Source organism: Coccinella septempunctata, chromosome 7, assembly GCF_907165205.1.
Source record: "Coccinella septempunctata chromosome 7, icCocSept1.1, whole genome shotgun sequence".
Lineage (NCBI taxonomy): Eukaryota > Metazoa > Arthropoda > Insecta > Coleoptera > Coccinellidae > Coccinella > Coccinella septempunctata.
The window spans coordinates 6,585,351-6,611,435 of NC_058195.1; the positions used below are offsets into that span (position 1 = coordinate 6,585,351).

The 26,085-nt window shown below is 39.7% G+C and overlaps 2 protein-coding genes across 2 annotated transcripts in view; one reads left to right on the top strand and one right to left on the bottom strand.

Annotated features, from left to right (window-relative positions):
* LOC123317538 overlaps positions 1-26,085 on the top strand; it is a 263,709-nt gene that overhangs the window by 13,767 nt on the left and 223,857 nt on the right. Inside the window, exon 2 of the mRNA XM_044904119.1 lies at positions 7,901-7,951. The gene's annotated coding sequence lies outside the window, so the exon portion shown is untranslated. The remainder of the gene's footprint in view (positions 1-7,900; positions 7,952-26,085) is intronic.
* LOC123317537 lies at positions 15,169-17,794 on the bottom strand. The gene is made up of 2 exons (XM_044904117.1): positions 17,370-17,794; positions 15,169-16,591 (listed from the first exon to the last, which is right to left on the bottom strand). Exons 1-2 carry the CDS (start codon positions 17,391-17,393, stop codon positions 15,290-15,292), a joined length of 1,326 nt encoding a protein of 441 aa, XP_044760052.1. The 5' UTR covers positions 17,394-17,794; the 3' UTR covers positions 15,169-15,289.

A 26,085-nucleotide genomic window follows, 5' to 3' on the forward strand; every position in this document is an offset into this window, starting at 1 on the left:
GACTAGTGATCTGGTGCGCAAACCTGGTATTTTTTGTTACTACTGGAAAATTATCGAGAATGGGATGCGGGAAGCGGTAGCAGCTTAATAGAGTCATTTATAGCTGTATATAATGATTCGGAAAATGCTGCTGGATGTAAGTATAGGATATTCAATGCACAAAAGAGAGTGAATCGAAATACAGTCGCAGATTTTAAGGCTCTTTGAAGGGAATTTTGAGATTTTCGTCAAAGAAATCCTTTTTTCTCAATTTCGAAGATTGTTTGCCGAAGCTGACAAAAAGAACTGGAATAGGAAGCTACCACTGAATTACATGTATGTCGAAGACTCACCTTTAGAATCCTCTTCGAGGAATTCATCGTCTGGGGCAATATTCCCCCAATACAGAAACATCAGATTCTTCCGAGACACTTGTCATTCCGCTACACACAACTAAATGCGATTATCGGTAATTTTCTTAAGGAGCGGATATTGAGAACGCCCCTAACGTTCGCTTCTGTCGAAGAAGGAAATTCGCTTAGGAATCTTCATCTTCGCATTCTGTATTTATTTCTATTGGAGCACTGAAATTTTCATATTCGGCGAGATTGCTCAAAAGTAACGGAATGAGTTTCGGAGCGAAATGATCGATTCTTCTTCTTCTTTGTCAACGCGTTTTGAATAGTTTCATATTCAATGCTGATGTCATGTCATGAAACATCTACGGGGTGAGTCTTTGACTAGTACAATGGGGAATTCTCCTCAATTTGGGTTATCACTGCATATGCAAGTTTAAACTGAATAATTATGAGTTTCATTCATGATTTTTTCAAATGCACCGCGGAAAATATTCAAAATCATCCTTCAAATATGGGGTTTTAAAATTTAAATCGCTTTGTGCGGAGTTTACGGTTTGGCAACAGCGCATAAAAGACAATGAAAAGAACAATTTCCGATCAGGTTGTTTATGAAATAACAGCTGTTGATCTACAGGCGCGTACTAACTGGCTTCAACTGCAACCGGCCATAAAAATCCCATAAAATTTTACAACCTTCCTCGTTCGTCGCAGACTTCATAGACAGCCATCTTTGTCTATCTCATCAAGATAATGCATTTGTTGTCCTTTATTATCAAGGCATATTTCAGTTGATGTTGCCAATTTGTGCAATCCACATGAAACGCTTTAAATTTTAAATACCCATTTTTATTTTTCATTTTAAAGTCCTTAAAATAATTTTTTTGGGAAACGGTTGGAATGGTTATTTCAAAATGTGACGTTTCAAAGATATTTCATAAAAAATACATCATTTTCGTCAGAGGGAGTATTCCCTATTTAGCTTGTTATTCTGAAGGTTATTTTGTTTTTCCAGGGGTGGCACAGCTCATTGTGAAAACTTAAGATGGCCATATCTTTTCATCAGGGCTAAATTGGAAAAAATGGTATAGAAAAAAGTGTTTCTTTGGACCTCAAGAATCCACTGTTGAAATATTTGTACGAGTCAAAAGTTCACCCTACGTAGCAAAATTCAATAAAACATTCAAACGTACAATACAAGTGTATGTGTTCATTGGAATCTCGAAAAAACCGCAGTTCTTAGTTCCTGTTCTTCCGATAGTTGGCGCACCGATCTTATTTTCTGTCGACTTGACAGTTTCTCAGGGCGCATGAGCAGCAACTTGCAAATTAAGCGCCGAATTTGACCCAGTATCGAAACTAACGCCCCCGTCGAAGACCATCCCGTATATTTAATCGTTTATAGAGTTCTAGTTTCGGTTTCATCGAATAAACATTTCGGAAAAGGAGCCTGAGGAGAGACGACTCCCATTTGGACGTAATAAATCAAAACGAAAAAGTTGTCCGCGCTTCGCTCGAGGGATTCTCCGAGCAATCTTATTTCAGCCCTTCCGCGCGGTCTCCTCTCATTTCAGAAAACAGGAAAGGCGAGTAATTTGAAAAATAGCAAACACCAACGACTTCCTCCCCTCGCCAGACTTCATTTCCTGCGTCGGAGGAGCGCAAATATTATAAATGAAAATGAATATACGCCGGCAACATAAATATCTATTTTTGAACTGTACAGCCGAGGAATCCCCGTCTTACTAACAGAAACGAACAACGCGATAAAAAGTTGTATTAAAAAGTTTGAGTGTATTTAGCAAATATTCACCGGCTTCCTCGGAACTTTTAGACTCTCTGTATTACTGCGGCTAGTTCGGTGGAAGATTAAGAACATAAATTAATATTATGGTTCGCCGGTCTCCACTCTTTGTCGGTAAATAAAATGAGGGGACGCTGGATATTGAATTTGGGATGGACATTGGGGGAATTTATAGTTACAGTTATTTTTGCTGGTAAGGTTTCACTGTACGAGGAATTTCGTTATACAACTTTTCACGGACTCAATATTCGACCTAATGAAAGAATATTAAGCCTGTAGATACACCTTCAAACAAATGCACCTCATAGAATTGAAAAACCCGAAAAATAAATCCAATAATGTCCTTTAAAACCGAGAAAAACCCAAAGGTGAGAAAACGATACGTCAATGGTCATTTTAAATCGTGAATGCCCAGTCGAATGTTACGCTCGCGTCTTTGCGGATTCAAGCCCAAGGTCACCTCGACTCCGATGTTGCTTTGGTAAACAAAACTAACTGTCATTTTCATTAAACATATAGTCATAGTGGATCTCCTAGCCCGTTAGTTTTTATCAAAGATTAATTATATCAAATCATACTTCTATTTTCATCCCCATGACCTTGAATCTCATCTTTGGGCCGTACACTTCCCTCCTATTCTTCTTCCTAATATTCATCGAACATCATGATAACCATAACTCTCTGAATATTTCCCCAATTATGAAACCTCGTTGGGAAACGTCGATGGGAAGAAGCAAAAAATTCCGTCGTTCTCAATGGGTATCGAACGATGAATACCCCGTCTATTAATCCCTTTTGAACAACAAACAACCCCTCCGAACGGTCTATAGAGAGCGCTCCGTCGTTGGCAAAAATATTAATTAATTGCTGCGACAAGTACAACCAACAGGGTAATCCAGATAGTCCAGAGCTGAGGATCCCGACAGGGAAAAATAGATATTCCCATTTAATATTCGATGTTTTTGTTCCCAATTTGAATTTTCAGGGTAGCTTCAGATTCCTTTCGTAGATGTGGATATATAATATAGCTTTATGATTGATAACTTAACAGGAATCTCATACCAATAACATAATTCTAAAATCTTCCCTTGATTCTCAGAGATCGATTCTTTGCCATGTCGGTGTTTGTTGTTTATTTTACGTTTTGTTAAATTAAATGACCACCTGTGACTATTTTGGGCGTATACGAGGATGTATTGATATCTAGTTAGCCTAGACCAGTTCCATGCATAAAAAAAATTGCGTTAACATAGCAACAAACAATAACTCAAAGAAGATGTCCACCGAAATTGTAAAAATCGAAACTGCTGGAAAAGTTCTTACTTCAGTTTTTTTGAGATTGCCTTGGAGTAATCATGATTGATTTTTTGGGTGAGGGTAGAACAATAACCGGAGATTACTATTCGACATAACTGACCACTCTACGGGAAAAAATTAAAGAGAAAAGACGTGGAAAGTAATCCAAAGGTGTTTTTGTAGGACAACGCCCCTGCATACAAATCTCATGTTGCCATGCAAAAAATTCGTGATTTTTGGTTTGAATTACTAGAACACCCCCCTTATTCACCAGATAGGGCTCCAACCAACTATCATCTCTTTCCTCTACTGAAAAAAAGTTTGAGAGGTTGTAAATTTTCTTCCAACGAGGAAATAATAAAATCTGTGAAGGTCTGGTTTGCAGATCAAGAAGAAACATTATTTTTTGAAAGGTCTAGAGACGTTGCAGGTTCGCTGTAATAAATGTATCCAATTAAGAGGAGATTATGTTGAGTAATAAAATATTTTGACATTGAAATTTTGTTTGGTTCTATAGTAGGCTAGGAATTTTTCAATATCTATTCGAGACTTTTATTTGCTACCCCAAGGGCTAACGCTCCATGACTGATAGCGAAGAAAAGGTCCATTTTGAGCGCAACTACGGAATTTCACTGACGACGAGCGGTATCTCTTATTCTCTACCCCAAGGGCTTACGCACCATGACTGATAGAAAAATGTCCGTCGCGGGGGAAAATCTGCTTTTATAGGCAAATCCCCCCCACACGTTAAAAATCTGAAAATTCCAGAATGCGACAAGAGTGAAAAACGTCGTCAGCTGAGGTTTATCGCATATCAACATCAGAAAAACGTCGAAATCTTCAACGACATGCAAGAAAGACAACGTTAAACACAGATAAACGGTTTTTCACATTTACTCTGCCTATCGGAATGAATGTACTGAATATTTGAGAATTAAATTTGAAATTAAAGGAATGCACTAAAATGAACTCCAATTTTTCTCAGAAAACTGGAGATCATTACACATCGTATTTAACTATTCATCGTTTCGCTAGTTACTGAAGAGACAACGTTAGTTTATATTTCTGAATAATCAGGGCCGGTTAAATGACCTATCATTAAACTGTTCAATATCTTCAAGGGTGAGTGAATATATGGAATGATTGGCTTATTGAAAAACAATACAGAAAACTCATTTCGTGTATTTTTAACATTGGTTAAGTAAAATTATACGCGGTGGAGTACAAAATGATACGACTTCACAATCATCGAAAATTTATTCCAGGACCGGCTCTACCGAGAACTTTTCCATTTACCCACAACTACCCTACAACGAGGGAGATATCAAGAAACGTCCCCCGACTTTCTCCGTCATTACCCGTTTCGCCGATTCAACTTCCGTCGACGGTGACGTTTATGCCCCCCAATTTACACAAGTAACGAGCGCCCGTTAAAAATGCAGACCCCTATCTGCTGAATATTTAACGGAATATGTCCTCAGTAAGACATTAGAAGCGATATAATCTGGCTGAGCCCTCTCGGAAACGCTCCGGGTCTCGAACTCGGGCAATTGAAAATATCCCCCTGCATTTTTAATCAGCGGGAAACCGGGCACGCTACGCCTACTCCCAGATAGGAACGCGCGAAGTTTCGCTACATTGTGGAAATTTTTCGGACCGTGCCGACTGGGTTTTTCGGCACGCTCGAATTGAGCTTTTAACCAGCGCGGATGTGGTGGAAATAGAGTTTATGGCTTTTCTCCATAGTGACGCTCATATCCGATCGACAAGGATCTGTTCGTCTAGATAGCAAATCCATCTATCTGCCCATAGGTGGCGCACCTGACGGTATATCTCTCATTTGAAACGATTTGAGCGTACAACAAACAGATGTACAAACAAATATTATAGAGAATAAAGATAGGAAACGCCCTCATATCTATGGTGTTAAAAACCGACTTCACTTTGCTTTGTTTCTCACATTTGACAATGAGATGCCGCTGAAAACGTACTGTCAATACGGGAAACTGTTCAATGACAGTTTTCTGTTTTATAATTGTGGGGCGCGAAATTCGAAAGTAGTTAGGCATAGCTGTTTCTAGACCACTTCAATTGTGTTCCTAGAGTAATCCGTCAAAATTATGATTTAGGAGTACTTGAACATGATGTGGTTTGATAGTTTGGATTGTGGAATATTCGACTGTTTTTTTAATTGATTGATTGATGGATGTATTCAATCAGAGATGGCGTCATTGTAAATGTTGCTGAGGGAATTGTATTGTAAGATGAAGGAAGCGTTGTTTGAGTGTGTTGAGCCATTGAGATGTACGACACGGTATAAATAATATGTAAGCAGTCCGAAATTAGTGAAAAGTTCAATCCAAAACCTTTAATTCACACGCCGAGAATGCTATTCTTATCCAGTCACCCCAAATCATCGCAATACCTGTAACGTGGTCACCTCGGAGAAAACTCATCTCGAGCGCCAGCTATTCTTTTCCCTAGGAAGAATAGCAAACCTACCAGAGTAGCTGCTAGTCGGAGACAGAGTTCGCTGTTATCTAGGGTGGTAGCGATAACGAAGTAGTCAAAATCAAATTATGTACTAGTTTATTCACACCTTCGGAAACTGATTATATATACAACGGAGATATGTGCAGGTATGAAATATGAGCGAATCTATCAGCAAACATACATTCGGTAAATTCTATCCGGTCACGAGCACGTTTTGAAGTTTATACCGGGTACAGGGAAAAATCAAAGGTTGTTCAATAAAATGCGCCAACCAGAACTGACGAAATGAATACTAAGGATGACCTCGCGAAGTGAAATGACTTGCTATACGGTATCGGGATGTAATTAATTGTATTTCTCCAGAACTGAAAGAAACACAACCAGGGCGGATCTATTCGAGACTTTTATTCGCTAACCCAAGGGCTAACGCTCCATGACTGATTGCGAAGAAAAGGTCTATTTTTAGCGCAACTACGGGATTTCACTGACGACGAGCGGTATCTCTTATTCTCTACCCCCAAGGGCTTACACGCCATGACTGATAGAAAAGAAGATATTTCGGATTCAACACTTATGACGCGGAACGCGGACAGGGGGGTTGAAGGGACTTTCCCTTCAGTACCCCAAGGGCTTACGCACCATGACTGATACCGAAGGGAAAAGTCAGACTCGCGAAACAGGGTAAAGTACGATAAAATATAACAGAAAGTGATTCAGTACAGCAGTGTCAAAAAAGTAACCGGTATAGGTCTAATGAAGAAACTAAACGGTAAGGACGGGGACCTACCTCCTTTATTTCAGGCACTCGCGGAAAACAAACGAGAACTAAAATGAACTACAATTTTTCTCAGAAAACTGGAGATCATTACATACCTTCTGTGGAAACATAACCTGAAAGCCGGACGGCCAGAATCAATACACCTTTCGAGTTGTTCCTTCCACTCCGCCTCCAGAATTGCGGGATCGACAAAAGGTTCAACGTAGCTCTTTCCTAATCCTTCCGCGTGGACCACCAGCGAGTCTTAAGCCCGACCGAGGATTCCTGATAAAGGAGACACGCGTAATCTTCAAGGACCTATACCAACTGCATCACTGGACGACGAAGCAGGGATCGAACCTCCTCGGACGTGGATTAGTTCGGACGATACAACCAGGCTTCACTCGCTATCGGACCTATTATCTTGTAATTATAAATAGTTTCCGAAGTGGGCGTTAATGGGCGCGAATGTGATGAGGGTTCGAAATTTATCGCTTGTATTTGACGACGGAGGATTTCGACTTTCTGTTATCCAGCACATCTTGAAGCTTGGTGATTCATTGTCTTGGATGTTGGCTTAAGGTGTCTATAAATTACTCTGTCGTGACGTGGGACCACCTCGTAATGCGCATGATTCGAAAGTCTAAGCGGGAGCGCCCACCAAAGTAGCGTAGCACTGACATGGCACATACATGACAACGGCGATGCAAAATACTAACTGAAACTCCACTCAGATGTGCGATATTTGAAAATTATGAATCGCATTTGTCATGTTTATGTCATGTAAGTGCTACGCTTCTCTTGTGGGCGCACCGCACCCACTTAGACTCTCGAATCATGCGCATTATGAGGAGGTCCCACGTCACGTCAGAGTAGTCTGTTTGTAGGCAGCTTAAGTCGTGAATATGTGTCTTCTTAGACGTAGAGCTGCCTGATGGGGGAAATAGAAACTACAGAAAAATAATGTATTCGAATTTTTCATGAAAACATTTTTGAACAAGATACATCAAGGAATATTGACTTGAACTTGGTATTAGAGGTCCAATTTTTCCGAGATGTAAATTGATAGATGTAGATTTTGAGGAAGCTTCCATTTGGCTTGTAACCCACAATGTAAAATGTGCTTTTTCGTCTAATTATCAACGCAATCATGGAAATCAAGATCGATTCAGAATCTGCATTTATTGAAATCCTAATTAGGATCTTCTGTTTCAGGACCACCCTGTAGGATTCAATTCTTCAGAAAAGGAGCATGTGCCTTTAATTGTGAGTAGAATTCTTTGAGAGCATTGAGAGTAATCCCAGATTGTGGGATTTTAAAATTTATCTTATGACGGCTCTGGACAAATCTGGTTCAGAGTAATCAGATCTCAACAATGTGCCTATATACAATTACGTATCATATGGCACAAAAACGGTTTTTTCGAGATCAAAATCATTTTCATTCAACTACGAAAATCCTTGTTTAACAAAAACATGAAAAACTGAAAATTAGTTCAATGTCGATTAGATGTAGGTACTTGATATGATCTGACTGATTGCTGTCACGCCAGGGGCGTATTTAAAATGATTGGAAAGATAAACGTTGAGATCTTAGTAACTCTATCTACATGAAATAATCCTTTTCGATGAGTATTTCTAGAGTTTCCCGGCATTGCCAAAAGAATATTCCGCAGATAAAAAGGAACGGCCAACGGGAAAATAATAAATAATAAAACCCATTTATTCGACTGGTCATCTCGTATTTCGCGAGGCCATTATTCTTCCGTGCTCAAAGACTCCTCCAGAAAAGAAACTGAAATTCCACCCTCGGAATATTCATCGTATAAATTCCCCCCGGAAAACTTAGGAACCGAGATTTATTTTCAATACCGAAACTGGGACTCCAGATAATGTTTATCGTTCTGTACTAGCCCGGGGCTCATTCATGGGGATATCTGAAGTCGCGGAGCTTAATTGGAACGGCCGATGGGCACGTTGACTTCCTCGGCGATCGCAGGCGTTGATATCTTAAAAAAGTTTCGGCTCGGGAAGATGACAAATGGGGGAATTTTTCGATAAGGGACTGACCCGGCGTGTTCATGAATCAAATATTTATTCATCTTCGAAGTCGCCGAGATTCTGAGACCGCTGTCTTCCGAAACGTGAGATTAACGAGAGATCTGGCGATCTGAAGAAATTCTGCATTATTTTTGTGTCCGTTATTTTTTCTCTCTCTGTGGTATAATGGATCAATTTCCCGTAGATTTGCTACGAGAAGATATACCAGAGTATGCCATTTTTAAATTTGTTAGTTTCATTACATTCAATACTCGTCTCGTGGGATCTAGTCTCGCGTGGGCTATAGTCTCGTCTCTTGGGCTCTAGTCTCGTCTCGTGGGCTTTAGTCTCGTCTGGTGGGCTATAGTCTCGTTTCGTGGGCTCCAGCCTCATCTCCTGGGCTCTAGCCTCGTCTCGTAGGCTTAAGTCTCGTCTCGTGGGCTCTAAGTCTCGTCTCGTGGGCTCTAGCCTCGTCTCGTGGGCTTTAGTCTCGTCTCGTGGGCACTAAGTCTCGTCTCGTGGGCTATAGTCTCGTCCCTTGGGCTCTAGTCTCGTCTCGTGAGTTTAGTCTCGTCTCGTGGGCTATAGTCTCGTCTCGTGGGATCCAGCCTCGTCTACTAGGCTCTAGCCTCGTCTCGTAGGCTCTAGCCTCGTCTCGTAGGCTTTAGTCTCGTCTGGTGGGCTATAGTCTCGTTTCGTGGGCTCCAGCCTCATCTCCTGGGCTCTAGCCTCGTCTCGTAGGCTTAAGTCTCGTCTCGTGGGCTCTATGTCTCGTCTCGTGGGCTCTAGACTCGTCTCGTGGGCTTTAGTCTCGTCTCGTGGGCTCTAAGTCTCGTCTCGTGGGATATAGTCTCGTCCCTTGGGCTCTAGTCTCGTCTCGTGAGTTTAGTCTCGTCTCGTGGGCTATAGTCTCGTTTCGTGGGCTCCAGCCTCATCTCCTGGGCTCTAGCCTCGTCTCGTAGGCTTAAGTCTCGTCTCGTGGGCTCTAAGTCTTGTCTCGTGGGCTCTGGTCTCGTCTCGTGGGCTTTAGTCTCGTCTCGTGAGCTCTTAGTCTCGTCTCGTGGAATCTATTGTCGTCTCGTGGGATATAGTCTCGTCTCTTGGTCTCTAGTCTCGTCTCGTGGACTTTAGTTACGTCACGAGGGCTATAGTCTCGTCTCGTGGTCTCCAGCCTCGTCTCTTGAACTCTAGCCTCGTCTCGTAGGCTTTGCCTCGTCTCATGGGATCTAAGTTTCGTCTCGTGGGCTCTAGCCCCGTCTCGTGGGCTTTAGTCTCGTCTCGTGGGCTGTAAGTCTCGTCTCGTGGAATCTAGTCTCGTCTCGTGGGCTATAGTCTCGTCTCGTGGGCTCTAGTATCGTCCCGTCTCGAGTAAATCTGAAATAATTATCGCTTTAATAATTATACTTCCAAAAGCAAAACATTGGACACAATTACTAGAGCATGCGCTATATTTATAATTACGTTTTTTCCAAAACATTATGAATCACGAGACTACTAGATTCTCCCACGAGACTCGAGGCTAGACGAGACTTCGTGTGTTATCAGCGAGACGAGACGAGACTTCAGGAAAGTCTCGTCTCGTTGGTCTTGTTGGCATCACTAGTCATCACAATCTTCTCCTTGTTCAAACCCTTCAACAATCGGCGTAAAAATGGAATGAAATAGGGTAACAATAACAGCACGTTGTAATCATAAGCAATTTCAATAAACTACCCCAACCATTCATTGTCCAGCTATGTGTTTATGTTCTGCTACGTTTTGCCGATGCCGAAGTCACCTTCCACTTTCCCGTACTTGAAATCTAATGAAATTCCGTCGAACTTCTAGGGGTTGTAGCTCAGCCATCTTGAATAATTTATGTAGAAAATTTTTGGTGAAATTTTATCAAATAAAAAGCCTCACCTTTGAAAGCACCCTGTTTTTTATCAGCTAAACTGGAACAGACTCCAACCCAATCACCCTTTCCCCGTATATATATATCCCACCCGGTTTCGTGAAATGACATATTCGCACCACGAACTGAAGGTCGGCTTCCGAGATGTCGGGGCAAGATTAAAGCGAAGGCCATGAAAAGATGAAGAAGCTCAAAGCGACGGAAAACTCGATGCGGTTCAACCGGGATGTCGCCAGTACGAGCAACGCAGGAAATGAAATGTTACTCGCATTCATTTCCTCGACGTATTTCAATGACGTTACCCTATCTAGGAGTTCCGGTAGTTTGTTAACGTGACCCCATTGACATTTCGAACGCCACTTCTCGAACGCTAGATGTAGACGTGAGAAATTCGCTTTCTACTTATATGTGCGATCAGAACTTAGCTCACTACTGGAACTGGGGGTTTGTTTAGGTGCGTGGATGGGGATTTTACTTGGCTGATTGGTGGGGGTATTCCTCAAGGCTCAGTGCTGTAACCTGAACTCTTCTAGGTCCGAATATATAAAAGATTTCCTTGGTTACTCTTACGAATAAAGGGAATTACTATGGTTTTGGTTGGGTTAATGCTCAGCCCCACTGTCAAGCACTACTGCTCAATAATTCTGAGGCCCTTCTATAGTAAATCACAAAGGGAGCCCTCGAATCCACTACCAAGCTTCATAGGAGAGGAGATGTTACTCATCCTTGTGGTATTCCGCGAGTGGTCTCTGTTGAACGACCAGCCTTGTATGCATGCTGACATTTGTGAAGTGGTGCCTTCTCCAAATTCTCTGTTCTTATGTAGTTATCTTCTACATTCTCTCCTTAGGCAAAAACAGTCTAAAAGATCGAGAATCAGTCCGTGTTTTTGGAATGAAGGTTACCTTTGCCCTTTCCCATTTACTAGGTACTACACCAATGCTGAGCTGCTTCTTGTTCTCCTCAGCAGAAATAACGTTCCCTTCTGTACAGTACAGGAAACATCCCGCCCACTCCTGGTTTCAGGTCATTGTGCTACATAGAATTTCGAGGAACTGTGTAAACATTTATGTTTCCATGTTCTCAATTATTCCAATTTCAGTTTTGAAGCACTCGATATGATTCCATCGTTATTCACCAGTAGGAATGCGTTCGAATCACTCAAAACAAACGTGCAATAATGGATGAAGGATACTCCAACCATCCATTGTATAACCAATTTGGAGCCGAGGTATTTCACGAATCCTCTATGCGATGGAGAAAAACCGGGAATGTTATAGCTAGAAATTCGATGAAATACAACAATGGGAAATCTAATAATTGGCGGTTATCATCAATATCCAATATTCGCATTTCATTTCGCGAGTTTTCCTTTGTTCAAAATTAGGGGTGTTCAGATTTTGTGAAAATTAGCAGTGGACTGTATTACCAGATGATTGATTTGAAGATGATACTCTGAAAAAGTTTTCTGTATATCGTTCACAATCATTAAATGAATGAGTCACCTGCATGAACCTAATACAGTTTTGTATACAAATTGTAACGTGGTTACCTCGGAGAAACTTATCTCGAGCGCTAGCTATTCTTTTCACTAGGAAGAATAGCGAACCTACCAGAGTAGCTGCTAGTCGAAGACAGAGTTCGCTGTTATCTAGGGTGGTAGCGATAACGAAGTAGTCAAAATAAAATTATGTACTCGTTTATTGACACCTTCGGAAACTGATTATATGTACAACGGAGATATGTGTAGGTATGAAATATTCTCTACCCCAAGGGCTTACACGCCATGACTGATAGAAAAGAAGAGATTTCGGATTCAACACTTATGACGCGGAACGCGGACAGGGGGGTTGACGGGACTTTCCCTTCAGTACCCCAAGGGCTTACGCACCATGACTGATAGCGAAGGGAAAAGTCAGACTCGCGAAACAGGGTAAAGTACGATAAAATATAACAGAAAGCGATACAGTACAGCAGTGTCAAAGAAGTAACCGGTGTAGGTCTAATTAAGAAACTGAACGGTAAAGACGGGGACCTACCTCCACAGATAAACGGTTTTTTACATTTACTCTGCCTATCAGAATGAATGTACAGAATATTTGGGAATTAAATATTTTCAAAGGCGGAATTATAAAATGAAAGGAATGCACTAAAATGAACTCCAATTTTTCTCAGAAAACTGGAGATCATTACAAAATACTAACAACATTTATAGATTCAGAGAGACATTATTCAATTAAAAACAGAGATAATCCAGATTAGTCCAAATGGGAAGTCACTAGAGGTCAGACTTAGATTTTGAGAAAGTTCGATAAATTCAGAATCATGAGTTGTAAAAAAGCAGTGAAAACTAAATTGTCTGAGTCTGGTTATCAAAGGGATTAATACATTAAATGTGAGTCGAGCCATAATTATAATTCAAATATGAGCAGAGCAAGAATATTATAAGTTAAATGAGAAGAGCTAGAATATTATAATTAATAGAAGAAGAGCAAGAATAATAAAATTAGAGTGCAAAAATTCATCAATGAATATTACAGTTACACAGACGGACTGCTTACAAGTAAGCACGATTAGAACGTCTATCAGAAAAATGGAATAGAATATGAGAGGTACCAAATGAGAGTACTGATGAGAGAAACCACTAATCGTTGATTTCGAGAAGAGCAAAAGGTTTAGAACTAATCTGTATGTTGAGCGAGATGAGTGAATATGAGCATATATCAATGAGAGTACAAGGTATAATGAGCAGATTTTGCCAATTGCGAGAGTACACGATTACCAGAGCATTCAAATTTTATTATAATCGAATCGGACTAAAAGAGTGAAGAACCAGCTTTAATCTTTCGCGAGACGACCGTACTCAAGTTGGTTATTTAATTTATTTTCGATTCGAATCGACGACGCAGAGAACTTCGAGTGTTCCTTTCAATGAAGCATTTTCAAAGGAGTTCTCGACACGTATCACCGTCAACCTCCTTTTGATCCCTGAACGCGGGCCATAATTTCATAATTGATATTTCCCTATTTCGATCCGTCTAAAAATCAACTCGCGAATTAATATTCGTCGAGGTTCCACGCGAGAACGGAGTGTCGGAAAGAGCGGGAAAGGATCCTGAAAATGACGAGATGTTCAATCATTCCGACAGTTTCACCCGTACGGCCGCGCCCCGCTGCACCGATATACCGCCCGCCCGTCGGATTGCCCTGATTCTGACACGGTTGACTCGTAATTCCCTTGTGACGCACTGGTCCGCATCATCAATCATCCTCCTGGCGTTGTCCTTACACGTGTTTATCATTCTATCTATCCTTTAAATGAGCCCTTCTTGATTGGAAATCCCCGACAAAGGTCCGGCTTGTTTACAGGCAACTAATTGGGTTATGTTTTTGTTCCTCGCATCATCGATAGCCCTCGTTCGCCATATTCGTTATGGAAATTTCGAGTTCCGCGATTGGAGTCCGCCTTACTGACCTATTATCAAGGCAATCGACGTTTTACTGACGTTGCGCGTTATTCGGTTGACATCCGTCACTCTGTCATTTAGGTTAGGATATGGTTATTGCTTGAAATGCAAGCTGATTAATTATTCTATTGAGTCTATTGGGATGGTTTTTACTCACAGAGACGGACGGCTTACAAATAAGCACTATTAGAACGTCCATTAGAAAAAAGAGAAGATACAATTGTTAATTATGAGAGGTACAAAATGAGAGTATTAATGAGGAAAAGCACCAATCGTTGGTTTCGAGAAGAGCAAAAGGCTTGAGAACTGATCTGTATGTCGAGCAAGTTGAATAAATATGAGCATATATCAATGAGAGTACAAGGGCACCATAGAGTTGAACTTCAGTGGCGTGGACAAGAGCAAGATCGGAGAGGGCTTAATTTTTAACATTCTTTTACCGATGAAATGTGAAAGTGGAAGATACCAGTCTACTGTGTTTCCTATTTAGAGATACTGAATTAATTTGTGGAGTTGGATTTTGTCCTTCAATAGTTATAAGTTATCGCTAACAGGCCAGGGTAGGTTTGCTAGTTCCCCTATCGAGAATTGGTGAAGCTCAAAAATCCGAAAGAAACCCGTCTCATTGGTTCAAATGTCTTCAAATTCCGTCTTCGTTTTGAACTGAATTAATCGAAAAACCCTCCAATTAAAAGGAGGTTCTTCTTTATTTACAATAACTACTTATGTATTTACACCTCAATTGTCTAGTTGGAACTTATGTCCAACTCTTACGTCCACAATGAGTCAACACACAGAGATGAAATATTGTCAATACTGAAAAAATGATTACGCCTTGACAATGAATACAACAATAAGAATTAATTCTGATGGATACCACCCGCCAACAAGTGTTACGACCTGAATTGAACTAGACAATTTGCCATCGTCAGAACAACTAAATGCAGAACGTTCCATTGAAGAAGAGCAGATGCTGACCATGGTTTCGGTCTTATTTGACCTCGTCAGAGTAACACAGCTTCTTCACTGATGGAAAAACGCTTGTAATTAACGGAGCCTGACAGTGAGAATGAACAACTCAATAAACAAGCAATAGATATTTATTTTTCGATCAATATGCAATCAACAATTATTCATAATCGAATCAAAAGCAACAAAAATGTAAAGTACAACAAAAACAAAAAAACTCCTCTTTTCACTTGTTTAGAATCTCCACCTTTGGACTCCGTGGTACGACACTGGACTTATTCCGTTCTGAACCATGATATCGAAGAGATTCTTCAAAAGTGAGCTTTGGTCGTTACCTCTTCCATTAATTGCTGTGTTTCCGTTAATCTTGCCAACTTCTTGAAGGAGTTGCTTGAGCTGCCTCACTTGCTGGTTTCCAGAGTCTTGTTTACCCAGCAGTTGTCCCAAGTTAGACATCATGGATGGATTCGATCGGATCACATTCAGGATTTTCGCGCTCAATTCACTGTAGCCGTATGCGTTCTGTCCCTGGCTCAAATTGTCTCCATTACCATCACCCTGTTGGGACGATTGGACATTGGATGATTGCTCATTCCTTATTGCTGGTCTCCTCCATGGGTTTGATCCTGCTTCAACAGCTCTTTGCCCATTGTTACCACCTTGGACTGCTCGTAACCAAGATTCTCCATCGCCAACATTGTTTCTTGATGATGTCAAACCATTCTTCTGGATATTCCTAGCGATAGGTTGTTCCCTGAGTGGAAGTTGGTTGGAAGAAAGAGGTAAACGGTTGATTTGGTATCGTCTTCCTTCCAGATTACCACTTATGGCTTCGCCTTGAGCATAACTACCTGGAATCTGTCTCAAACCATCAGTTCTCAAGAGTTGTGAGCTGTATCCATTATGAAGCTGGCCGATTTGTGCTGAAGATAGAGGGTTTCTAGCTCCCAAAATGCCTATTTTAGTCGAAAGATCTTGAGCAACATTGGTTGATGGATTCTCGCCAAGTAATGCACTATTTTGTGAGTTTAAAGCTCCACTTCGCTGAGGATTCTGAAGACCTTTGTTTATGGTACCATACGATGGACTGTTTAGTCGTTGATCTGGCTCGTTTGAAACCAAATAAACTTGGCCGTTCCTTATAAGGTTTGAAAACTTTGGTTGTCTTTGCCCGTTGACAGGTCTGTATTCGTTCAATCCTGAATATACGTTTTCTCCTTGTTCATTCTGTATACTCCTTTCAGTCGAGTACTGCCTGTTGGAATCTTCCTCTTGCTGATAACTAGGATTGGCATAATTCAGGATAGATGTTTGTTCTCCTGTAGACTCAGCAACATTGCCGACTGGGCTAGCTAGGTTTTCTGCTTCGTTTAGGTTCACTCTGAGTACATCGTAAAGAGGAACGATTCTTTCATTGGCGTTCGAACGAAGTGCCCAGTTAGGCTGATACTGAGCTGGGCCCAAATTGAGGAAGCCAGATCTTTTCTTCCTCTCGTTTGATGTCACGGTTGAGGTGAAAACCAGGGCAACACAAACCTGCGAAAAAGGAAGAAAGACAGTTGATTATTTGATACTTGTCATGTTGTCAAAAAATTGAATTTGTTACTTCGAAATGTGAAAAGACGTCTGCTTTTGAGTCATTTTAGTGATTAATAATTGTCATTTGCTGAGTGAATTGGTAGATACGGTGACGTAGCCGAGGCCAGCAAGCAGGTGAGTACTACCGCCTCGGCTATCAATACGCAGGCTCCGACTATAATAGACAGTTTTTCCTTCTTGGTACATAAATAACTATTTGATCTGAACTTGTCCATTTGATAGGATTCTGTCAAGCAACATGAACATGCTGGAGTTTAAAGAGTCCTTCTCAAATATTTGTAGAAATATAATTTTTCAAGTCCTGTCAACTCTCGATCAATGTCATGCATAGAATATCGTCTAGGCCTAAGGAGTTGATGGATCAAAGTTTGTCTAGTTCTTTTGAGGATTTAGCGAATATTTAACAAATGAATGAACAGAGAAGTGGCTGAAACACTTAGAAATTTGTAGATTTTATTTATTATTAAATTATAACAACTACTGAGATAACCGTAATATATCGATTAGAAAACTAGACATAAGATAAATATATTTCAAAGATTGAAATAATTAGGAAGAAGCCAAATATTGGAAATAAAGTAATGATAAAGCATATCGAATTTTCATAATTTTAAACGGTTTTTAAACTTATGCTCTTATTAGGATAAAACTCGTGAATAATTGTAGATTTCTGAACTTGTTCGAAATGTTGGACATAATATGATTAAATTCTCACCAATATTTTCAAAGCACTACACATGTTTGCTCCGTTAGAAGGACCGTGGTTGAATGATACAAATGACGAACAATCGGCCGTTTATAAAGCGATCTGCGAACGAGAGGATGCTCCGAACTGTACAATTTTTTCTCTCATCTTCACTATCACTTCTCATCGATGCATAATTAAATGATGCAAATTTATTCGAGTCGAACCAATAATTTACATAGCGTTCGTTTCATTAACACAGAAAGCGAACTCGATAGGGAAGAATTCGAGATGTGTAGGTATGACAAAATACTGCGACATATGTAGAATGCGAATTTTTCGATTCTTCCATAAAAATTTTTTGAAAGGATGAGGAAACTAGGTTGAATACCTAATGGTTATATGAATTTTAAATCCTTTTTTTCGTTTTGTATCGTATATGGAGATCGAATCGCTAATTCCGTACGTTTCTTGTGTTTTTTTCAGTTGTTGCCTTATTTAATACAGACTGGTAATACAGTGTGTTGTTAAATGAGAGGATCTCGAAAACTATAGCAGCTAGAAGAAAACGGATGATTCTTTCGCTCTTTTTTCCTGAGTAATCCAAATCTGGAAACATAACCTTCCTATCATTTCTAGATTTTGAGTTATGAACAAAAATAAGGAAATCGCCATTTCATTTATTTGATGAATCTTTTTAGAACACAAGATATCTCCCACGTCTTCCTGTTTTCTCATTAGGACCATAAAAATACCAAAAATTCAAAGAACCCAACTCTTGAAACTTAGTTGGACACTGTCTAATGAATATTCAAATGCTTTGTAAAATAAAAGTATCTCTCATATTTTCTCGTAAAATGAGCCTTTTTTGAGTAATTTGATGTTCCAAAATTGAGAAGTATCTGCGAAATTTGAAAAATTGGATACTTTGGCTCAATGCAAGTCTGTTTAAAAGGTCCACAGATGTGTAGTGTCACAGATTTAGCTAGTTATTGTAAAGGTAATTTTGTTTTTCCAGGAGTTGTACAGTTCATTATGAAAACTCAAAATGGCTAAATTTCAGGGACGAATCCGAAAAAATGGTATAGGAAAAAAGTGTTTCTTTTGACCTCAAGAATCAAAATTCTTCAGTATATATATATTCTTTTGATATAGAGCATTACAATCTTGAACAGCAAACAATAATTATAGCATGTGTATGAGATACAGTTTTAGCAGAGGTTAGCGTAACGGGGTACCATACAAATTGGTGTATGATACAAGAGCTTAGGGAAAAACCTCAGTAAAAAAACCCTTTTTCCCCGTGAGTGTAGTGGATTGTAATTTTTCACGAAATAAGCTGAAATATCCCATATTGAAGGGCATCTCGCACTGGAAAACTTGATTCTTTCTCTAACAAAAAGGAAAATCCAGAAAGTTTTCTCCAAGATACCAGAAACTTTTATCTGAAATAAAGAGAAAACAAAAGCAGAAAAACGTAAAATAATAAAATTAGATTCAATATGTCAGATTGACCTAAAATTGACAACCCAATTCAAAAAAGATTCGGAAACTGCATGTATAGCTCTAAAACCATCCTGAAATTTATAAATTGGACAATGATTAACTAGATGATTTATGGTTTCTGGTTCCCCGCATTCACAACTAGGGCTTTCAACTGAATTCCACCTGAAAAGCATGCTATTGCAACGTCCATGACCTGTTCTTATACGATTCAGAATACACCATATTTTCCTGGGAAGATCAAAACCAGGAACTCTATTCGAAGAATCAGTTACTAATTCTTTGTTGAAAATATTGCACCTATTCCATTCAGACTGCCAAAGGTCTTTGTCCCTTATATTCGAATTAAGAAAAGAGTTGGACCATAAAGGTTTACGCAACTTCAGTCTTGGAATGGTATTTTCGGGAATATAGGATAGAATTGGGAACGAGTCGGGATAGGATTGGAATTTTTTCCAGGAATTCATAACCGCAGTCTGTCTACGAATATGAGGCGGTAAAATGTTTTAAAGAACTGGTAACCATTGAATAGGTGAAGATCTAATAGTTCCAGTTATGGTTCTCATGGAAAGATTTAGTTGTGCATAAATTTTCTGCACATGAGCACTATTAATCCAAACGGGGCAACAATATTCAGCAGCCGAAAAAACCAAAGCTAGGGCTGCCGTACGAAGAGTGGCTGTATCAGCACCCCATGAAGTACCAGCAAGTTTATGGAGAATATTATTCCTGGTTTTTAACTTTAGACGCAAACTTTCCAAATGGGCTTTGAAATTCAGCGAGGAATCCAGCTTAACTCCTAGATATTTCGGATTGAAGTTATGTTCCAAAAAAGAATTACCAAAAACTACACTAAATTTTCTATATTTTTGATGATTATTCAAATGGAAACACGAAACCTCGGTTTTATTTGGGTTGGGACGCAAACGCCACTCGAAAAAGTAATTCCTCAAAATTTCTAAATCCGTAGATAAATTATTTTCTATGCATCTAAAATCAGAATGACGGAAAGCGAGGGCAATATCATCAGCGTGAATAAATTTCTCAGAAGAAGTCGTAGGGATATCACATAGATATAAATTGAAAAGAAGAGGTAGAATTGTATGATACGAAGCACCCTTATGAGCCTGAAGCGAGTAATGGGAAATTCTCCTCAATTTGGGTTATCTCTGCATATGCAAGTTTAAACTGAATAATAATTATGAGTTTCATTCATGATTTTTTCAAATGCACCGCGGAAACTATTCGAAATCATTCTTCAAATACGGGGTTTTAAAATTTAAATCGCGGAGTTCACGATTTGGCAACAGGGCCTACTAGACAATGAAAAGAACAATGTCCGATCATCTTATTTATAAAATAACAGCTGTTGATCTACAGGCGCGTGCTTACTTCAACTGCAACCGGCCATAAAAATCCCATAAAATTTTACGACCTTCCTCGTTCGTCGCAGACTTCATAGACAGCCATCTTTGTCTATCTCATCAAGATAATGTATTTGTTGTCCTTTATTATCAAGGCATATTTCAGTCGATGTTGCCAACTTGTGCAATTCTCACAAAACGCTTTAAACTTTAAATACCCATTTTTATTCTTCATTTTCAAGTGCTTAAAATAATTTTTTTTGGGAAACGGTTGAAATGGTTATTTCAAAATGTGACGTTTCAAAGATATTTCATAAAAAATACATCATTTTCGTCAGAAAGAGTATTCCCAATGGGGAATACTCTTTCTTTTTGGGGTCTTCGGAATCACAGAAACCCGAAAGATTCCCCAAACCCGCCATTCATAATAAAACCCTAGACGTGGTCGGTCATGCCGAATCTGAATATTCAATTTAAGGGAATGCCAACGGACAACCAAAGTGGCCCACAAGCTCATTCCTGGCTGTTTTTCAGAATGGGATTTGATCGTGATTTGTGCCCTTCCAAAGCCACCCCGCGACGCATATACTCGCCGAAACTCATTTCGAACAACATCCATCTTGTATGGCGGCTTTGAGATGCAAGAATAAGGTCTATAATTCACGCACACTGGGCCTATTCGTCTCATTCTTGTGGCTTTTAGGTCTTTCGTCTCGCGTTCCTTTCTCTGCCTTTCTGCCGTCTCCGGGAGGCGCTGTTTTGCATATTATAAACAGCCAGCGCGGATGGCAGGGCCTGGGTTGATTTTCAAGAGTGAAAAAATGAGTTCGTTTATTCTGCTGATTATTTCAGGAGTTATCAGCGTGAACCTTCTCAGTATTCACTAATTTACAATGATAAGAAGTTTTAGAATCGACGTAAACGGTTATTATACGGGTTATGGTGGGGGCATATAGGTGCTAAAGGACTCTTTGTGTTCCTTAAGGAAGTTACCGAGCAGTTGTCATGAATTAAACTCATACTTATTCAGTTTAAACTTGCATATGCAGTGATAACCCAAATTGAGGAGAATTCCCCATTAGAGTCATTCGGGGTAACTGAGCGCAGAGGGTAAGTGTGCGCAGTGCGTATATCTCGACTATGCAATGTATGAAAGAGGGGTTCATTTGGGTGAAGCAAGGGCGCAGAATCGCCAAATTAGTTTTTCATAGGAGTGCGCCGTGCCACGTTTCTATAACTTTTTATTTGCAATCAATCAAATTCACTAGTTTTCTTGTTAATTTTTAGCATATCTGCACATTCTGCCAGGTCCAAGTTCCGAGTCCCTCAGTGTTAAACATTATTTTATTCGATCATAGGCATATTAATCTAAATATATAATAAAAAATTTTAGGTTCTCTTAGCTGCTCAACTCTATAAGAACGTCAATTCAAATTTTGGCTTACTGGGGAAAGTGTGCGCGGGTAAGTGTGCGCATAGATTCATTATATGGGCATTACTTCAGTGAGGAATAAATTATGACATTGTTGATTTTCTTGGTTAAGACTCGATCAATATTGTCCTATTTGTTCGGAAAAATATGAAGAGCCACTAACAGGGGAATGTATCAAGTGTTGTGTTCACCAAGAATTGTGGCACGAACAATAATGCACTGCTTGTAAAAAGGCGCTTCTGTATTGACAATAAACAGCATTTCTCTTATATTGTAACATTTTGATGACACTATTTTGTAATTTGTTTTGATTGTGTGGTTCACTAAGCACTGCGTTCACTTACCCCGTGAGGGTGCGCACACTTACCCGCAATACGGGGCATGTGAACGCACTCCGACTTTCTCTATTAAATTCTTTTTTGCGTAAAGAAAACGTTTTTGTTTGTTAGCTTTTTGATGTTTTTTTATAGATTAGAAAATTCTCTATCTTATGAATATGTTTTAATTTTCCTAGCTTCAACATTTGAAACAGGGTATGGCTTGAAAGGAAAAAGTGCGCACAGTTGCCCCGAATGACTCTATACATATAAACAGGATGAGTCTTTGACTCGTACAAATATTTCGACTGTAGATTCATGAGGTCAAAAGAAACACTTTCCACATCGGCTAAGTTTAAAAGATACAGGCTGTTGAAAAACCATAAAAAAAATTTATTTTTAGTTCTCAAAAACTGGTTTTATCGAATGTAATGAATTTCGGAATATAGTTATTAATTTATTTGATGAAACTTTTCTTCATTCTACTGATGAAATGTACGAGACAAAGACTCACCATGTATAGTGGTTTCATTTAAGAGCAATCTTTCAGTAGGTTGATGTCTTCCTTTTACATACATGTACTTACTGCTCCACAAAATTGATGAAGTCTACTCTACTCTACTATTATCAGGAATGTGAGATGGATTTTTTGACGCATCAACTTAGGCATTATTTTCCTCTCATTGCGACATTCCTTCCTGTGGGGTCCTGCTCTCCTTATTCGCAAACAAAGTGCTCATAAACATAAGCCCGAAATTCTACGCCAGGTATTTTCTTTACACAAAACCTGCCGCTTCTATCTTCGACTATCGCACTCGAACTCTGCAAACTATAGCGGATATTTTCCGTGCTAAAAGGGCAAAAAAAAAATCAGCGCAAACGATTCATTCCCATGGAGACTGTCGAGGAGAAGCGGCCAACTTTTTCCCTTCAGATATTCAAATGGCAGCTGAAACTTTCTGCAGTTCCGTACAGTAAGAAAAGCTTTTAACCCCTGACAAATCTCTCGGTGGTTTGGTCGTTTTTTACCCTTATACATTGTAACGTTACGATTCGCCCCATCCCGACGATATCTTCCTTCCAATAAACGGATACATTGTTCAATTTCGAGGACAATGCAGCGGTTGAATGATATACGTTGTCCGGAATGAAATTCGTTAGATACGTTCCAGGGCGTTATTACGTTATTCCTGGAAGATACTGGATGCTGGTCCGGATGAAATGAAGAATTGTACCTTTCTGAAAGGGAGGATCAAGTCGGACGTTGTTTACAAACAATGCTCGTAGGATATCGTCGAATGTTTCTGGTTTCAGCTGTTGCTCAGACTGGTACAATGGGGAATTCTCCTAAATTTGGGTTATCACTGCATATGTAAGTTCAAACTGAATAATTATGAGTTTCATTCATGATTTTTTCAAATGCACCGCGAAAACGATTCAAAATCACCCGTCAAATATGGGGTTTTAAAATTTAAATCGCTTTGTGCTGAGTTTACGATTTGGCAACAGCGCATACGAGACAATGAAAAGAACAATGTCCGATCAGCTTGTTTATAAAATAACAGCTGTTGATCTACAGGCGCGTGCTTACTGGCGAGCCTTAACTGCAACCGGCCATAAAAATCCCATAAAATTTTACGACCTTCCTCGTTCGTCGCAGACTTCATAGACAGCCATCTTTGTCTATCTCATCAAGATAATGCATTTGTTGTCCTTTAATATCAAGGCATATTTCAGTCGATGTTGCCTGCTTGTGCAATTGTCACAAAACGCTTTAAACTTTAAATACCCATTTTTATTTTTCATTTTTGAGTGCTTAAAAATTTTTTTATATTTTTTAATATTTTCGTACAGAAATCTAAAGTGTAGTCTGAAAATCGTCGTTTTATCTTTATAAAATTCGCAGCTTTTTAAGGCAAGTAACTCTGCTTGCATACACCTAATTACTAATTCGACATAATGCGAAGAAAATTCACTATAATCGAAGCCACCCCATTCACGCTCCCTTTAAAGCCGGGGGCGATTTATAGGGCTTTCGGCTCTCCGTTCGCATGCGAGCTATTCATATTTCAGCGGAGAAGACCGCACTTTTCCGGATTTATAAAATCTCGATATAACCGGCTATGATCGGTGTGAAATAAACCATCCCCGAAAATGGGGTGGTGGATATTCGGCGCCGCTGAACATTATATGTAATTTAGACTCTGCAAAACGGTACAAAACCCGGATCCCGAAGCGATACGACGCCGTATTTCCACTTGAAATCGGATCACAATGCGATTTCTTTTTTTCCTCGTGTCTACGGTCGTGAAATTACATCTTTTTGGCGCTTCTTACATCTGTCGATTTTATTCGTGTGTGACTTTTCCCGTTGGTAGTTCACACAATGCGTACTGATACTAATAGTCATTTCTGAAGCTGGATATGAGATAAGTGAAGCTGGCACCCCCAAATGCGAATTCTGAAACAAACATTTCAGGGTCTTTGGTCCATCGTAGGTCCGTATTTGTCCAAATTTTTTATTCGTTTGTCTAGGCGCCGATGCCTTCTGCAAATTAAAGACCCTAAAGTTTATTTGGTTTCAAACGAGCCAAATCCACGTCTGAACAGTCCATCTTATGGTACCATAAACAAAGGTCTTCAGAATCCTCAGCAAAGTGGAGCTTTGAACTCACAAAATAGTGCATTACTTGGCGAGAATCCATCAACCAATGTTGGTCAAAATCTTTCGATTAAAACAGGAATTTTGGGAGCTGGAAACCCTCTATCTTCAGCACAAATCGGCCAGTTGCATAATGGATACAGCTGACAACTCTTGAGAACTGATGGTTTGAGAGAGATTCCAGGTAGTTATGCTCAAGGTGAAGCCATAAGTGGTGATCTGGAAGGTAGAAGATACGAAATCAACCGTTTACCTCTTTCTTCCAACCAACTTCCACTTAGGGACAACCTATCGCTAGGAATATCCAGAAGAATGGTTTGACATAATCAAGAAACAATGTTGGCGATGGAGAATCTTGGTTTCGAGCAATCCAAGGTGGTAACAATGGGCAACAAGCTGTTGAAGCAGGATCAAACGCATGGAGGAGACCAGCAATAAGGAATGAGCAATCATCCAATGTCCAATCGTCCCAACAAGGTGATGGTAATGGAGACAATTTAAGACACGTACAGAACGCATACGTCTACAGTGAATTGAGCGCAAAGATCCTGAAAGTCATCCAATCGAATCCATCCATGATGTCTAACTTGGGACAACTGCTGGGTAAAAAGTTTTTTCGGTACAACGGCAGAGCCCCGATGCATTCTGCAAATTACAGACCCTAAAGTTTATTTGGTTTCAAACGAGCCAGATCAACGTCTGAGCACTCCATCTTATGGTACCATAAACAAAAGTCTTCAGCTTGTTTATAAAATAACAACTGTTGATCTACAGGCGCTTACTTACTGGCGAGCTTCAACTGCAACCAACCATAAGAATCCCATAAAATTTTACGACCTTCCTCGTTCGTCGCAGACTTCATAGACAGCCATCTTTGTCTATCTCATCAAGATAATGCATTTGTGGTCCTTTATTATCAAGGCATATTTCAGTCGATGTTGCCAGCTTGTGCAATTCTCACAAAACGCTTTAAACTTAAATACCCATTTTTATTTCTCATTTTTTAGTGCTTAAAATAATTTTTTTGGGAAACGTTTAGAATGGATATTTCAAAATGTGACGTTTCAAAGATATTTCATAAAAAATACATAATTTTCGTCAGAAGGAGTATTACCTATTGATAGAAAATATTCCACATACGAAATGAGTGGTCTTGATTCTTGGAAAAATTGAGAGGAAAGGATATCTTAAAGCGATATCCATGGAAAAAACCTCACCGATAAGTCATTCTCGCATCCCTCACCCTCAAAGTAAAATTCAAGAAGATTTCCCCTTCAAAGATGCCTATCTGCGATCTAATACGATATTCATGACGTTAAGTCGTTTTCCACGAAAAGGAACGTGTTTCCACCATTTCCTCATCCTTCTTATAATTTGACAAATAATCAAGTTCTCTCTGAACTCACCAAACGTAAGCCCTAATAAACCTCCGACTCTCCAGCTCATTCGATAATTTCTGAAGTTAATC